At 51.8% G+C, this 16,091-nt stretch overlaps 1 protein-coding gene across 1 annotated transcript in view; it reads right to left on the bottom strand.

Annotated features, from left to right (window-relative positions):
- Positions 1–16,091, bottom strand: part of RAB11FIP3 (RAB11 family interacting protein 3) — a gene marked incomplete at its 5' end in the record, with an annotated part of 79,233 nt that overhangs the window by 55,097 nt on the left and 8,045 nt on the right. The window contains one exon of the mRNA XM_084271264.1: positions 3,358–3,451. Within this exon, the coding sequence (XP_084127390.1) occupies positions 3,358–3,451 (94 nt within the window). The remainder of the gene's footprint in view (positions 1–3,357; positions 3,452–16,091) is intronic.

Consider the following 16,091-nt stretch of genomic DNA (forward strand, 5'->3'; position numbering starts at 1 on the left):
AAGGAAGGAATCCTCTTGGGAGCATGACCCTGGGTGTTTGTTTGTATCCAGCTGTGCCTGATGCTGCCCAAACTCCATGTTTGCCAGCTCACCCCCTCCAGCAGCTCCTGCATCCCACACACAGCAGAACAGAGCTGCTCTTCGGTCCAGGCATCTTGGTTCCACGTTGCAGACTCCACTTCACCATCCCTATCCCACACAGGTAGACAGAGACTTACTCCTGCTCTGCGTCATGCCAGTGGCTTGCACACAATCCCTTGCTCTGGTTCTTAACAGAGATCAGTGCTCACAAGCTGTACCTCCCAAGCACAATGAATGCAGCAGTCACACTGGCTCCCTGTTTCTCCTCCCTGCAGACTAGAGAGATGTCCCGCTGGATCTCACTGATGGCAGCCAGGTCTTCCTCCAGCTGTGGGTTCCCCAGGCATTACACAGCTTACTGAACTTCTTTATGCACGCTCTGTAACATATTCTCCTCCTTCACGTCAGCATCATGCTGTCTCCACCACATTATCAGCTTCTCAAGTTTTACAAGGCCCTAAAACTCTACTTTTTGGAGTTATTTATCGTCCCTGACTCGCTGCCAATGTCTGTTCTGCAGTTTCCCCACTCTGCTTTGCCATTTATACACTGCAGCCCTCCAGGCACCACTCACACACACTTTTAAAGCAGGCAAACAGCACACTTCAGGAGCGGGAAGAGGACAAGGGTATCCCTGCAGCCACTCCAGCCCATCAGCAGGAAAGGCTGGGACACAGCAGGTTAGAAGGAGCTGAATCTGTCCCAGCAGGACTTTCAGGCATCTTTTTCCCCCTCCACATTCAATGTTACCTGGTTAGACTTAAAGCAGCAAAGAGACTGGAATTGTTTCACGGCAGTGGGGAGGCAGCAGCGTGGCTTTCAGTGCTGTCTGAGGGGTGAAGCTGTGCTTTGCTCCACACTGAAGACAGACACAAGTCCAAGGAGTCCGAGACCAGAGTGTTCCTTGGACAGTGGGAACATCCCTCAAAGAGCTGGCACAGGAAGAGGACCAAAGGGTTTAGTATCCTCCTTGGATGTAAAGGCCAACTCATCAGGAGAGTGGCTGTAAGAAAAGCAGCTGACTACACAAGCTCTGCTAGTTTTGTAACAGCACCTTCCCTTTGCCAAGCTAGGCCATGAGAGCTCAAGTACAATCACAGCTCTTCTCCTGCAGGGAGAGGGAAAGATAACCAGAGGGAACATCTTCAGAAAGAAACCCCTTCCCCACACCAAGCCAGACACCACAAGGTACAACCTGACATCAGGTCTCGCTTCAGTGACTGACTGAAGAACTACGGGGTACCAGAAACACAACCCAACCACCTCTGGCTAAAACCCAGGCCCAGCTAATTACCAAAACCTCATTAAAAGGGACACCCAGCAGCAAGCATAACCTCTTCTTTCTTTACAGAGGGGTAACCGATCTCGACTGTCTCAACAGCAAATCCGCAAGACCATTTCAATGTGAGCAACTCCAAGATCTGTTTGGTGAAGGCCACACAACAGCAGAGAGTTCTGCCTCTCTTAACCACTGTAACAAATACACATCAATCTCTTTCCAGTTTAATAAATAGGGATCCTAAAAGCTTTGTCCGGATCTGCTTCGCCCATTCAATTAATATAACACAGTACCAGAGCAATGAATTATTGAAGAGAAACACAAGCCAGAGCTTTCACAAACACACTCTACTCCAACTGCGATTTATTACAAATTAATAGCGTGCAGCATCCCTCCCGTGCCACGGGAGCCGGGAAGCAGCAGCACTGTCAGCTACAGCCATGAAAACCTCCGAGCTGCCATAAAACACAACGGCACTGGTGAGGCTGCAGCTTAGGTGCTGGGTTCAGGTTTGGGCTCCTCACCATAAGAAGGACATTGAGGTCCTGGAGCGAGTCCAGAGAAGGGCAACCAGGCTGGGGAAGGGGCTGGAGGGCAAATCCTCTGAGGAGCAGCTGAGGGAGCTGGGGGTGTTCAGCCTGGAGAAGAGGAGGCTGAGGGGAGACCTTCTCCCCACCTCCCCTGCCCTGCCAGGAGGGTGCAGAGAGGTGGGCGATGGTCTCTTCAGCCAGGGGACAGGAGCTGGGACAAGGGGCAATGGGCTCAAGCTGTGCCAGGGCAGGGTCAGAGCAGATGGGAGGGAAAAGTTCTTCCCTGGCAGGGTTGTCAGGGCCTGGCCCAGGCCGCCCAGGGAGGGGCTGAGTCCCCTTCCCTAGATGTGTTTAAAATAAGGGTAGATGAGGTACTTAGGGATATGGGTTAGTAGAGGACAGGTACGGTTGGACTCAATCTCAACAGTCTTTCCCAACCTAGTGATTCTGTGAATCCTGAGCACAAATAAGCTGGGGGTAGGAGCAGGGGTGGACAAGTGACAGAGCAAAGACGAGCAGCTTCTGCTTTGAGGGTTTTCTACTCCTGAAACAACGTGGTTTGTACAGGAATAATCGGCCTTTTAATGTCTTTGCTTGTATCAGAGTTGAAAAGTACACCCAGCACGCAGGGCTGACAACACAGTGCACGCTCACTGCTACATGAAAGCGATGCTGAGGTTGAAGATAAGCACCACAGAACGCAGTTAGTTAACGTGCAAGCATGATAATTCAGTTTTGCACATCTAAAATCACATCTGCTCAGCAGGAGGCTGCTCAGGCTCGGCCCACCCTGTCCCAGAACAGCCCTTTGATGCACAGTTCCAAGCAAAACCCAGAATTAACAGACATATCTCTTCTTCAGCAAAGAAGTTCAAATGCCAACCGGTCAGAAAGACACTTCATGTCTCGCTGAGCTACTGCTCTGGGAAGCTCACAACAAGCCCATCTAGAGCAGTGTGGGGATTGTCACTGCACTGTTAAACACAGCCTACCAGTCCAGGAGCTCACAGCTCTCGTGTAACGTGCTTCCTACTAGAAGTCATCTGAGCACGTGTGTACTCCAGATAGCAGAAGCAAAGGCAAACACATCGGTGCCCAGCGTTGGGAAGACGTCATGCTCTGCAGCAGGCAGACAGACATCTCCAGCAGCATGCTGGCTAAGAGTTACTCCTCTGTCAGCACAGCAAAACCATTGGTGGGAGCAAACGCCAAAGCAGAAGGGATTTTCCCCTCGATGGCATTGCTGTTCCCAACATACATTTAGAAAGGAGCTTTCCTGATAAACAGGAACACACTCAACAACCACCTCTACAACTGCTCCACCACTTTTTCCAACCTGTCCACTCAACACAGAGTAGCAACTTCCACCAACTTCTTTTCACCGAGCATCTTCTCAGCTAGATTAACCCCGGTGACATAAAACTGGGTGTCACCCTGACCTCCCTCACTGCACAGCAGCACACCCACCTCCATTTTTGATAGCTCTGATCCCCCGATGGAAGTCCTCAAAGCTGATGACTCCAAGTCCGCTCGGATCAAGGTACTTCGTTAGGTCCTTCACCTGTAACCACAAAAGCAGCATTACCCACAGAGGTCACAGCATCTTTCACCAGAGAAACACCCTATAACATGTTTTTCCTCCTTAAAAGTCTTGAGCTAAGGACAGTGAGTTTCTTAAACCAACGCCAAATTGGGGCCCTTCTCCTTGAAGGAAACATGAGCACAGAAGGGTAATTAGTACTCTACTGGTGCTGAAACTGTCACTTTAGTTTTAAAACATAGGTTAGGGCAGTATTTCTTGCACTGTGGTCCTTTTCCACCAGGGATTTGTTTATTTTTATGTTTTTTAAAGAGGTCCTATCTTAATTGGGAAAATTCAGTAATAGGCTGCCCAGTAGGAGAGCCCAATTAAGAGGATTCAGTGATAATGAACTGTTCCATGTTACAAATTTAGGCCATATAATTGAAACATTTTCACAATTAGACAATGCCCAGGGGAAGGAATCACGTCAGCTAGTGAGGATGAGGATGCCGGAGCAGGTGCTCCCATCAAACAAGGAACACTCATGAGACACAGCAAGGATGAGCTGGGCTCTTCACACAGAGCAGGCCACAGTTGGAGGGCAAAGCCACCAGCTTTTCTCATGGTCCAAACAAAGCCTTCCATAAGGTGCATTTGGCTCTTTCCCTGCCACCAGCTTGCCTTTCAGAAAGCCCTTTACATCACTGAGGCCTATCAAGATCAAACTGGGACCAATGTTGTATAATAATCAAAGATGGACTGTGGGATCGAGAGCACCCTCAGCAGGTTTTCAGAGGACACCAAGTTGAGCGGTGGGTTGACACACCACGGGGATGGGTATCATCCAGAGGGACCTGGCCCAGCTAGAGGTGGGCCCATGCAAACCTCATGAAGTTCAACATGGCCAGGTGCAAGGTGCTGTGCTTGAGTTGGGACAATCCTTGTTATCAACACAGGCTGGGGGATGATGTGATGAAAGCAGCCCTGCAGAAAAGGAGTTGGGAGTACTGATGGACACAAAGCTGGACATGAGCCACTACCAGGCACTCACAGCCCAGAAGGCCCACTGCATCCTGGGCTGCATCCCAAGAAGTGTGGTAGGCAGATCGAGAGAGGGGATTCTGCCCATCTGCTCTGGAGAGACACCCCTGCACTGCTGTGTCCAGCTTTGGAGCCCTCAGCATGACGAGGACATGGACCTCTTGGAGTGGGGTCCAGAGGAGGCTGTGAGGATGATCCAAGGGCTGGAGCACCTCTGCTACAAAGACAGGCTCAGTGAGTAGGCCTTATTCAGCCTGGGGAGACCTCTGAGCCCCTTCCAGTCCCTGAATGGACTTACAGGAAAGCTGGAGAGGGGCTGTTTATAAGGGCATGGAGCAACAGGACAACAGGTGATGGTGTTAAACTAGAACAGGGCAGGTTTAGATCAGATGTGAGGAAGAAGTTACTCAGTCGGGTGGTGAGACACTGGCACAGGCTGCCCAGGGAGGTGGTGGATGCCCCATCCCTGAGGACATTCAAGATCAGGCTTGATGGGGCTCTGAGCAACCTGCTCTAGTTAAAGATGTCCCTGCTCATTGCAGGAGTGGGATGAGATGGCCTTTAGAGGCCCCTTCCAACCCAACACAGCCTGTGATTCTACAAAACACAGAGACATTTATATTTTCTGCTTTAAAAAAAACCAACCCAAACAGCTCAACCCCCCATTTTAAGAGATGCTGAGGCACCTCTGTGTGTTTTAGGACATCCTCCAGCTGAGAAACAAGCCCAGGAAGAAGCAGGGCATGGGAGGGAATTGCACAATTGGCTCAATACTCAAAGGCTGCCCTTGCCCTGCCAAACACAGCGACCTCTCCTCCTCCTCGGCTGACGCACAGGGGGAAGTGTCCAGGCAGGCTGCAGAGCTGGATTTGTTCAGCTCTCCTGAGCACAACCGGTTGCCTTTTGACTCATTCAGGCAATCTCTTGCTTTTGGTTTCTTCTTGGGGCAGGGGGTGGGTGGGAGGGGTGGTGGGGGAGGAGGAATAATTAAGTAATAAGAAAAAGATGGTAAACCCCCAAATCTCTCCTTCCAGGGAAGGAAATCTTGTGTCTAAATGGAGATTTAACATCAAAGGGTGAGCACAGTCGTGGTGCTCAGAGCTGCCTGACTCACACACAGAGGCAGGGGGGTTTCTTGGCTTTTGTTCTGTTTTTCTTAAGCCCAGCTTGGTGTTTATACAGGGGGGCAGGGGGATAAGTAAATCCCATCTCACTCAGAGCCGTTTGCCCAATTTCTAACATGATGCAGGGGAAGGCAGGAGGCGTCTCCGCTTTGGACACCCCACCTCAGTGCAGCAGTCGTGAGCACAGTGCCAGCACGGAGGGAACCAGAGGGCTGAGCCCACGGAAAGCCCTTGGCTGCACTGCTGGGGCCGTCATGAGACAAACCCCAAGCCCACCTGCCAGCTTACACCCTCATCAATGGGGAAAGGAGACAACACAAGCATCTTTCCCAGTTTTCTGAGGGAATTTTCTGGTGGACAGACACCAAGAGCACTGAACTCACACGGCACACTGACTCTGATGAGGCTGCTCGGATGCTCAATAAAGGTATTTGGGACTAATAAAAACTCCTCTCAGGAATGTGTTGGTTCCAGTTTGTGCATCTGGCAGCCTCTGAGTTCCAAAGCTGCAGCTTGTTATCTGTGCATGCAGATAACAGAAACACAAGTGACGTTTAACCAGTCTCAGTAAGCCTACATGTGATGACTGTGACACCTCTACAGCAGTTTCTGCAAAGATTCAGCCACAGCAGCACGTGGGACCCACGGGCAGGGCTGCTCGTGGGGCTGAGGAGGGGTTCAAGTCCCCATACCCTGCCAAGGCACCTCTCCCACCCCGGTGCTCACACATGAGAGACAGGGCAGCCAGACAAGTATTTTGTTTACGGAAGAGAGCCACCTATATTTAAATTAAGCAGTGGGCAAGGGGAAACCAGTAGAATTGTTCCTTAAGAACGTCACAACCCTGCTATTATGGCTGCAAACAAGTGAAAGCCACAGAGCTGCTGAAGCTTGAGCATGTCTGTGCTGATCCAAACATGTCTGCATATGCTGACCAGGCTTAAAAGGAGCTCTGATCATTAAATACCCAACCAAGGCAACACTCCCATCACCAGAATGGGTGCAAGCAGCCATGGACATGCAGAAGAGCTCACAGAGATAACCTCTGTGAGAAGCTGCCTGGGGAGAGCAGAGGCTTCTCCCTGCAGCAACAGGGATGGGGATGCCGGGGGGACAGCCCTGCACAGGCTCTTTAGGGCCCACGAGCATCTGAACCCACCTCAGACACCTCTGGGGCTGCAAGCTGCAGCAGCTCACTCCCCAATTGTACAGAAGTGCTTTCTTGTAACGCCTATTTTCTGCCCTTTCATCAACCACCTCCCACTTTACCACCTCAGCATGTAGTTAAAATGCAAACAGGACCCCCTGGACCATAGTCTCATCCCCGGGGGGTCCCAGCCTTCCCACCCTCCCCTTGCAAGGCAGCTACTCAACCCCTCAGCCACCTGAATCACCTTCTCTGGACCCTCTCCAGCCTCCCCATCCTTTCTGAAGATGAAGGCTGGAATGCACACGCTGTTCAAGACCGGATACATCAAGATCTCGAGCAGTGACAAACTGAGGTCCTTGGCATTACCCTGAGGCCGAGATCCCCTCCTTCCCAAGGCCCATCACCATCTTGTTCACAGCAGGGCTGCCACAGGCACTGAGCTTGCCTGCATCAGGATTGGCCAGGGACAGCTCTGGCATCTCACTCTCAGGCTGCCCATTTTCTCCACTGCTTCATTTCAATGATGAGGCAAAAACCCCAACCTTGCTGGGGCAGCTGGAAAAATCCCTGAGTGTTTGGGCTTCAGCTGGTTTAGAGGAACAAACCTCAGCAGTTCTGAATTCACAGGTTTGCTGCTTTTAGCTTAAGACTAATCTGCAAGCTGAGTAGCTAACACCACACTCCTGTTAGTGAAAAAGCAAGAGTCATCACTCCACTGAGCTCCGGCGTAAGGCTAAGCACAGGCAGGTACAAGCCAGTCACAGGAGGGTTCCTCCCTTCTTCTGGCCAGCAAGAAATAGTAAAAACAAAGGTTCTGTTTGCCAGAACATGTGTTTGTAACTGGTTATAAACTCCTCTCAAAGGCAAGCAGCTAGAGCTACCCAGCATTAAGGACCCAAAGAGGATGACGCGGTTTAAGCAGCTGATACAAATCCTGGTGGAAAGTGAGAGGTTTAAACTACTTTAAGTCAATCTACCTTAAGCTGAGCACAGACACGAGCCTGCAGAGGTGGAACCAGGGGCAGAACATGCTGAAAGGGCCCCACTCACCCTGTGCTGGGCATGAGGAAAGAGCCCCTGGCACAAGCCCCTAAGGGATTCCTTGGACAATACACCGACCAAGCACACCGGCACCATGCTGTACTGCCATACCACTGCCTGCCTGTGGCTGCCCCATGACCGGGAGCACAGAGAGAGCTTCCTCACTTTGACATGGTGACAGCAGTTGGGAAAGTGCTTTCAAGCCTCAGCTAAGCCAGTGATGACAACTCCAAACTCTAGATGACACCGAGACTCGGCAGCTGCTCCACTAAGGGCACTTTGCAGGGAGGTGAGGGATTCCCAGCTTTGAGTGGCCCTGTTAAACAGGCTGAAGGAAAAGGAGGGGAAGCTCAAGGCCCTCTCTCTTTACCTTATTGACACTCTGTGTCTCCACCACATAGTAGATGGATTCAGGAGAGCGAGATATTCACTGTGCTTCTTTAAGCCAGGGCTGGGCATCAGACACACCGCCCCCTCCTCCCCGGTAACCCCTGATCCCACCAGAAACTCTCCTTCAAATTCTGGAACAGACTGTGGTTGAGTCAGATTCCAAAGAGAAAATGAGGGTGGGAGTTTTCCATGGCCACAGCAGTCAGGCACCCCACAAGGAAGAGTTGGCAGTGCTCTGTACAGTAACTCATATGGATAACGCCTCTGGCCTCACTACAGCCACATCTTGTCCTCCACACCACATGCACCAGTTCCTTTGTGACAACTTAGTGAGGGTAACATGGCTGCTTTACACAGGCTCAGGAAGCAAATCCAAAGGGGACACAAGAGAAGGGATCAATACTGGGGTGTTCCTGCCACGACATGCCCAAGTACTAGAGGCAGGCCCACAAGCAGGCTGTGGTTCTCTCCAAGAACTTGTGCACCTGCAGCCTCACGCACGCTGCAGTAAACAAAGACAGATGCTTCCACCTCTGACATTGCTCCCTCCTTTCCTTGGAAGGGGATCAATGTGTGCTCTCAGTCTTGGAGCAACAAGTGCCAAGGTAAGTGATGGGAAAGTGAGAGAGGGTGAAGGTCTGGTCTGCTCAACAGATGACCTCTACTCTCAAGCTCCCAAAAGGGACCAACTGCATGGATTACATGCAAAAAACAATCTAGAAGCTGTTAGAAAGACACCAGGAGGCCTGTTCAGAACAGTGTGCCACAGACTTACCAAGGGTCCACTGGAGCAATCAATACGGACAGAGTAGCCCACAAAAAGGGTTCACAAAACCAGTAAGACCAGTCCTGATTCTGACTGGGTGGCGCTGCATGCTTATTGCTGGCTGGGACTCAGTTGTAACCCAAAACACCAGACAACCTGTTAACCACGTTCATCAGGGAACTCACTGCTGTACTCCGGCCTGTGGCAGCTGCCAGCGCTGGCCAGGGGCTATTTTGAAACGCATCAGCTACCTGTGAGCGGCTCAGAACACGTTCCCACTGCTTATTAACAGCCGATTCCAGCGAGAGGCAGAGGCCTACCCTGAAAAGCCAGCCTCGAGGTGCTCACACTGGAGCTTTGAAAGCAACATGCAGAGCGAGGGCGGGCTGGGTACCCCACCTCAGGCAGGCATCCAGCAAGGAGGTTGCGGTGGGTAGAGAAAACACACGTGTAAACCCTGTCTGGCTCCGGTTACCAGCCGCTCTGCCGCCGAGAGCCAGGCTGTGGGGTCACACGAGCCCCCCCAACATGAACATGCAGACGTCAGCAGCTTGTGAGGCAGGGGAAGGCCACCCCACCACAGGGCTCCAGACCCCACCGCCTCTTCCCAAGCTATTCACCAATAGGGAATGTTTTTCTCTTCAATGGACTACTGCAGGAGACCCAGAGGTTTAAGGGCCCCTACCCTCATCTCTTCCCCTCCAGAAGAAGTGGGAAGACCTTTGGGGCCAAATTCAAACATGGGTGCAGACAAGCTTCAGCATCGGCTCCCAAATGGCCAGCATGCACCCTGTGCCACGGTGGAGAGCCTGAGGAAGGGAAGCAGCCAGCCCTTCAGCAGGCAAGGACCCCTGTATGCCTGAGGGCAGGCGAGTAACCCCAGCCTTTCACTGCCTCTGGACACAGCCCCCAAAGATTTCCCAAACATCAATGCAGCTGCTTAATCAGCTTTGCACAATTAAGCACAGCACATGCAGACATCATTCCCCATGCATCTGGACACTTGGCTTGCACACGGACTCTGAAGTATTACAAACAGAAAATAAAACTTCACTTCTAAGCCAATGCTGAGCTTTTGCTATCAGCCTCTATTTCTTTTTTGCTGGACCACACTCCCCTTCACTGCCTGGATCTCTGCCCAGCTTCACACAAGGCTCCATGCTATGTCAAACAAGCCCTAAGCCAGCCTTTATCTTCTGTTTGGCCTTTATAAAGGCAGCTCAAACCACCTCATCCAAAGCCTCTGCATCACCGCAGAGCCTGGTTCACAAGGAGCTGTTTGCAGACATCCCACCACATCCAGCACCAAGGGTTTTGCCTACATCGCACTGCTGGTCAGGAGGGTCTCAAGGAGGGACCACACAGGGGACAGCAGGAGCAGACCCAGGGGGTTTCAACAATACACAGGACCAAAACCATCCTAAAATGCTGTGGGGTCTTCAAGCTTTAAATACAGGAAGCTCATTTACCAGAGCTCACCAGGTCCAGACCAATTCTGGGTGTACAGGGTTCCATGCATTGCACCCAACTGAGACAGCAGACGACAAATCCAGGCACCTCTCACGTAACTCCAGCTACCCTCTCCTGTCTGCAGGAAGCCCAAATCTGCTCTGAACATCTTTTCTTCTGGCAGAGAGGGAAGCAGTATCATCACACAGTCCCCAAACTCAAGCAGAATGAAAGCTGAGTGCCACACCGGCGTAACTGCCCCAACAGCAGGACATTTTGGCTACCAATACCCTCAAGTAGAGGGGAGGGCTCACCAGATGCTCTCTTCTTTATGATTAGGTAGATCTCTGGCCTGAAGTGGTACACAGGAATTTAACTGAGCACGCACACCCAACATAAAAATCTCTGCCTCTGTGAAGGCAGCGCCTCTCCTCAGTTTAACCCCAGGGTATGAGCCAACACATACATTCATTTGTAAAAAACCCACCTTTTACTTGAAAGAACATGCTTAGCCCTGAGACACAGAGAGATTAGTGTTTTAACTGTTAATAACAGGAGTCAGTATTCTTTTAATTTTGGGGAGCTGTGCTGGGACCGCTGCACCCCCAGCAGCTGAAGCCTGCCAGACGTAGCTGCCACACGGTCACTGAGTCAATGGGTTGCAACCCCATCAGCTGAACTGAGCAGATCCCTGGTAATGCAGCATTTGTCTGGGCTGAGACCACATCTATCCCCACCCCGTGCTGGGTGCTGAGAAAGCATTTACATGCTGACAACGTGAGCATAACCTCATGTGAGGGATCTCCCGGAGCCCTGCTGTGATCTGAACATGGTCATGTTGATGCCAAAGCTGAGAAAACCCTTCCTAGCACTTTGGTTCTGCAGCTTCATCAATGCAGAGAAGCAGGCTGAGGGGAAGGCTGATAACTCAGGATTACACCAGCTCCAGCAGTGTTTGTAGGACCCGACCCTGCAACTTGTTAAAGGATCCAGAGCTACAGAAAGCAGGCAGAACCCCAGAGCAGGCTCCCACTCTGCTGCAATTACACCTGATTAACTAACTTTTAAAGTACCCTCCAGGGGCAGATCTCATTACAGGGAGGCAAAATAGTCAATTGTGAGTAAGCAGCACAAGAGCTGCATTGTTTATTTCACAAACAGCAGCACTTCCCCGGGGCTGCTGTGAGCACATTGCTGTCCCAGCCTTTGCAGGAGCTCCAGGAGACAACCAGCAGGCAGATAGCATCTGGTCAAGCCTGTGTTTAAAGGTCCACCATGAGCAAGGCTCAGGAAAGATGCTTCCTGCAACGTCCCTCCCACATCAGTTCATCTGTCCTTGCCACCACTTCAGCCCCAGAAGTTAAGCTGGACCCCTGGCTCTCAGTTTGGTACCTGAAACCAAGAGTTGATGCATCTTTCTGACAAGAAGACAAAGAAAAAGATCCATCCTGGCTTATTGCCATCTCTCCCTGCTATAGAAGAAGCAATCAAGCCTACTGGAGATAAGGCAAATGGGGAATGTGTCTACCTTGGGTCTCCCTCAGCCTGTAAGTATTTGAAGGGACTGGAACAGGAGCAGGACCACCCACACACCAAGCAGGAGAAGCCCCAGCAGCTGGATATGGACTGAAGTCCCTGGCAGGAACAAGCTCCAGTCCCTTCCTACCGGCCTGGGGAGACAAGATCCTCACAGCCCAACTCATTCACCTGCCTGAGTCCCAAAGCCACTCACCAGCCTCTCCCAGGGTGAGCAGGCTCTTCCTGCAGGCACAGGGAATACCAGGAAAGAACGCCAGGAATCCAGACCCAAAAGCAGAGAATTCCCTCCCTGGAAAGCTACTGCTTTTCCTTTTTGGAAGGGGAAAAGGAAGAAGTCCAAGTCAAGCAGGAACCAGGCTGAAACCCAGAGCTGCTGCAGAGGAAGAAGTGTTCTGTGTTTCCCTCCCAAAGCTGCACACAGTGGGAGGACACGGAGGAAAAGACTTTCCTGCCGATGCTCAAACTTCAACAGGAAGAAAGAAAGAGAGGCCAGAATTTCTCTCAAAGAGCTGGCAGCCAGAAAAGCCTGAGGACCCAGCCTGCTCCTGACCAAGAAACCAGCACAGACCAATGCAGCCCAGCCTGGACTCAGTGTGGAGCTGCAGGATGGCTCTGCCAGCCCGCATTGCCCATCACACCAGTTCTGGGGATTCCACCTCCTGCCAGAAGTTCCCCTGCTCTGAGCTACATAACAGGTGAGTACAGGACCTCCTGGGACCAACCCTCTGGGCTCTGTGTCTTACCCACAGGCAGCCTGAACACCCCCACGCTCAGCACAGTGCTGGGAGCCTCCCTTCATCTTAGTTCTAGTGCATTCCCAAACACTGGCCATCAGTGCTTCCCAACTGCCCATAAACTGCTGTCACTAGAGCACAAACACATACCTCAAGTAGTATGTTTTCAACTTCAAGGGTGGTTTGGAAAGGTTAGCAGGAACCTAAGCTACACCAAAATGGCTTTATCCAAATTTTATTGCATTTGTCTCAAGTGTTCCAGATTTCCTGCCACTACCTAAGCGCTCCAAGGCTTCAGCAGAGACACTGGACTATAAACATATCCATTTGTTTAATTAATATGCTCCTTCCTCCACCTTCCACAACATCCTAGGCTTTGTCTCTGGCTTTTGTTCCTCTCCTGACATGGGAAACCTGTTCTCACCCTGCCAAACGCACAGGGCAGAGGTAAGGAACTGCAGCAAAAAGAGGGAGGAAGGAGAAGGCTTAGTGGTAGGTTACTTCCTGTATAAACCATGTGTGTTGCAGCAGGCTGGAGCCATCGTCCAGGGAAGAGCCAAGTGCCACAACCCAAGTGACCCCAGGTTCGAGGCGGGCTGGCTGCATCCCGCCAGAACACAGAACTAGGGCACAGAACCTACATGGGATTTCAGTGTCATCTGAGCAGGCAAGAGCCATCCCAGCGAGCCATGTCAGGAGGCCCTCCCTGAGGGGCGGGCAAGGAGTCCTGGGAGGTACCCAGAGAGTCCTGCGATGGGCTGTTTGGTTAGGGAACAGACCCAGCTGGGTTCAGAAACCCAGGATGGCAGCTTTTATTCCTGCCTCCTAACCAGACGAAGAAAGCAGCTCTAAACCCCCTGTCACATCCCAGTACAAACCCTCTCCTTCAGCTCAGGACACACTTTCACTAGCTCACCCTCTCCAAAACAAAATGCACGTGCTACAATCCCTAAAACAAGATGATAGCAGCGAAAAGACCAGGAGAAGCCTGCCAGTACACCAACAAGCACACCCCAAAAGCAGGGACAGAGCCATATCTCAACTTGCCAAGCCCAGGAATTTGGGGAGTGAGAGAAGCCTCTTGGGCTGCAGGGGTGACGTCCCCAGCCAGGCAGCTAAACATTAAGAGAGCCAAGAGCAATACAACTCACTCGATACAGGCAGGTGGGGTTGGGAGGCCAGCAAAGCAGAAAGATTTGCTTCTTTTTAAGAAGGGGTTCAAGGGATCGCCCTCCTTCCAGCAGCCCTTCACACAGCCTTTGGAAAGGGATCCTTGTGCAAAGGCACAAAGCCAAAGTGCCAGAGGGGTGGACAAAAATAAATAATAGTAATAATTAAAAAACAACCCCACAAAAAACCCTGTTTCCAGGCTCAAAGGACGATGCTCAGATACAGGGATGCCATGCATAGCTTGGGAAGTGCAGGACTTTGGGGTGCTGCTCCTCATCATACACCAAGGTCTCCAACATCTCCCTGGGATGCTTCAGGGCACGCAGCCTCCCACCAGCCCTGCTTCTGCATCCTGCATCTTCCCGCTGCGCTCCTGCCAGCACAGTAGTCCCAGAGCTCTGAGTAGCCAGGAGAGGATTAGCTGCTGCTGCAACCATTTAGCAGGCACAGGGAAAATAAACTCCATAGGAGAACATCCAGATTTATTCCTCAGCATACAGAGCGAGCAGGGAGAACAACTGGAGAAACTGAGGAATGTGGCCATGGAAAGAAAGGGAGAGAGCAGATGCCAAAGGCATCAGCAAAAGCCACGAGGTCTTCATTTAGGAACCAAAGCAGGACCAAACATTGAAGTTCCAGTAGAAATCTTCCACTTGCAACACAGCTACGCTTCCCCCAGGCAGGAGAAGCAGCAACCCCCCTGCATTTCAAGCTCGGGACCACAGAATCACAGGGTGGCTGCAGGGATCCCATCCCAGCGCTGTGCCCCACCACGGCAAACGCTCCCCATTTATTTCCTGCCCTTGACAGCTCCTGTTCTCCAAAAACCATGGGTTTGGGCTCCTTTTATGCGTTTCTCTCCAGCCCAGTTTCCTACTGGACTCCAGCAAATGGATTTTCCACTGGGCTGTTGGCTCCCTCTGAGCCTTGCCAGCGCACACAGCTCCAGCAGCACATCCTCTCCCTTTGGTTTCACTCCTGGGACACAGCCTAGGAGCTGAAAAAACCCTTTCAGAAGCAGCAGTGACTCGAACTCAACGTAACACCCACATCATTTCACCGAGGGATGCTGTGACAGGGAGAACAGTGGCTCTTTTTTCCTGAAGAGCTACAATGCATCATTAAAAAAATTAAAGCAAATCCACAGACCGCCAGGCTGTGTGCAGCATTGCCTGACAGAGGGACACAGCTCACAAACCCCTGTACTGCCAGCCCTTGCTGTACAGCTCTGCAGCCCCATGGGACATCCCCAGAGCAGGGGATGGTGGCCTTGGCAGGGCCAGGATCCATGTAGGGGACACGGGAATTGGTGCCGGTTGAATCACAGAATTGAATCACAGGCAGGGACATCAACCTCCAGGCCTGGAGCTACACAAGGTTGCCCAGGGCCCCATCCAACCTGGCCTTGAACACCCCCAGGGATGGGGCATCCACCCACCCCCCCTCTGGGCAACCTGTTCCAGCCCCTCACCACTCTCTGAAGAACTTCCCTCTAATACCTAATTTAAACCTTCCCTCCTTCAGCTTCACTCCATCCCCCTTGTCCTGCCAGTCTCTGCCATTTGAAAAAGTTGATTCCCCTCAAGCAAGCACCCAAGTTTGCATCAAGGACTGCTGCCAGCTGACCACCCATTTAGCTAAATTAGTCACCTCGAGTGAGGTGAGATGCAGGGAGCAAGTTCCACGGTTCAGCGTTGCCGGTGGTTCTGTCACCAGGGATTTCGGGTTCTACAGCACAAGGAGCTGGATGGAGAAGAGCAGCATTCAGAGCATGCCAAGGAGCCTCCACACAACTCTGCTTTATGTGCAGTTTGCTTCCCCAAGAAGGGAGAAGACCCTCAAAGCCAGGACCAAAGTCAACATCAACCCCAGGACACCTGCAGCCCTGAGACTCCTTTCCCTCTGCGGAGCAATTGCCATCTACTTGAGCTCGGCAGCAGCAGTCTGGGAGGAATCTGTCCCCATGGCTGCTCTTGGTCATCTTCCCTCCTCTTCCCTCCTTCTCCACATGAGTAACCTATCTTTGCCCCATACCAAATCCAGCAGAGACTCTGGGGCAAAGGGAAAACCCCATCACAAGCTGATATCTGGAAAGAGCAGACAGTGTGTGTCTAACCCAGCGTGGTGCCAAGAGCCCATGCAGGCATTTCCACTGCCCCATCACACTGTCAGGCTACTCCTTGGATGATTTGGGCTCCTGAAACAGGGGACACCACTGGTAAGAGCTGTGCCTCCCACCATGTGTACCGAGGATGAGCCCATAGGTACCCCTGTA

Source organism: Gallinula chloropus (genome assembly GCF_964237585.1).
Source record: "Gallinula chloropus genome assembly, chromosome: 15".
In the NCBI taxonomy this organism is placed as follows: Eukaryota; Metazoa; Chordata; class Aves; order Gruiformes; family Rallidae; genus Gallinula; species Gallinula chloropus.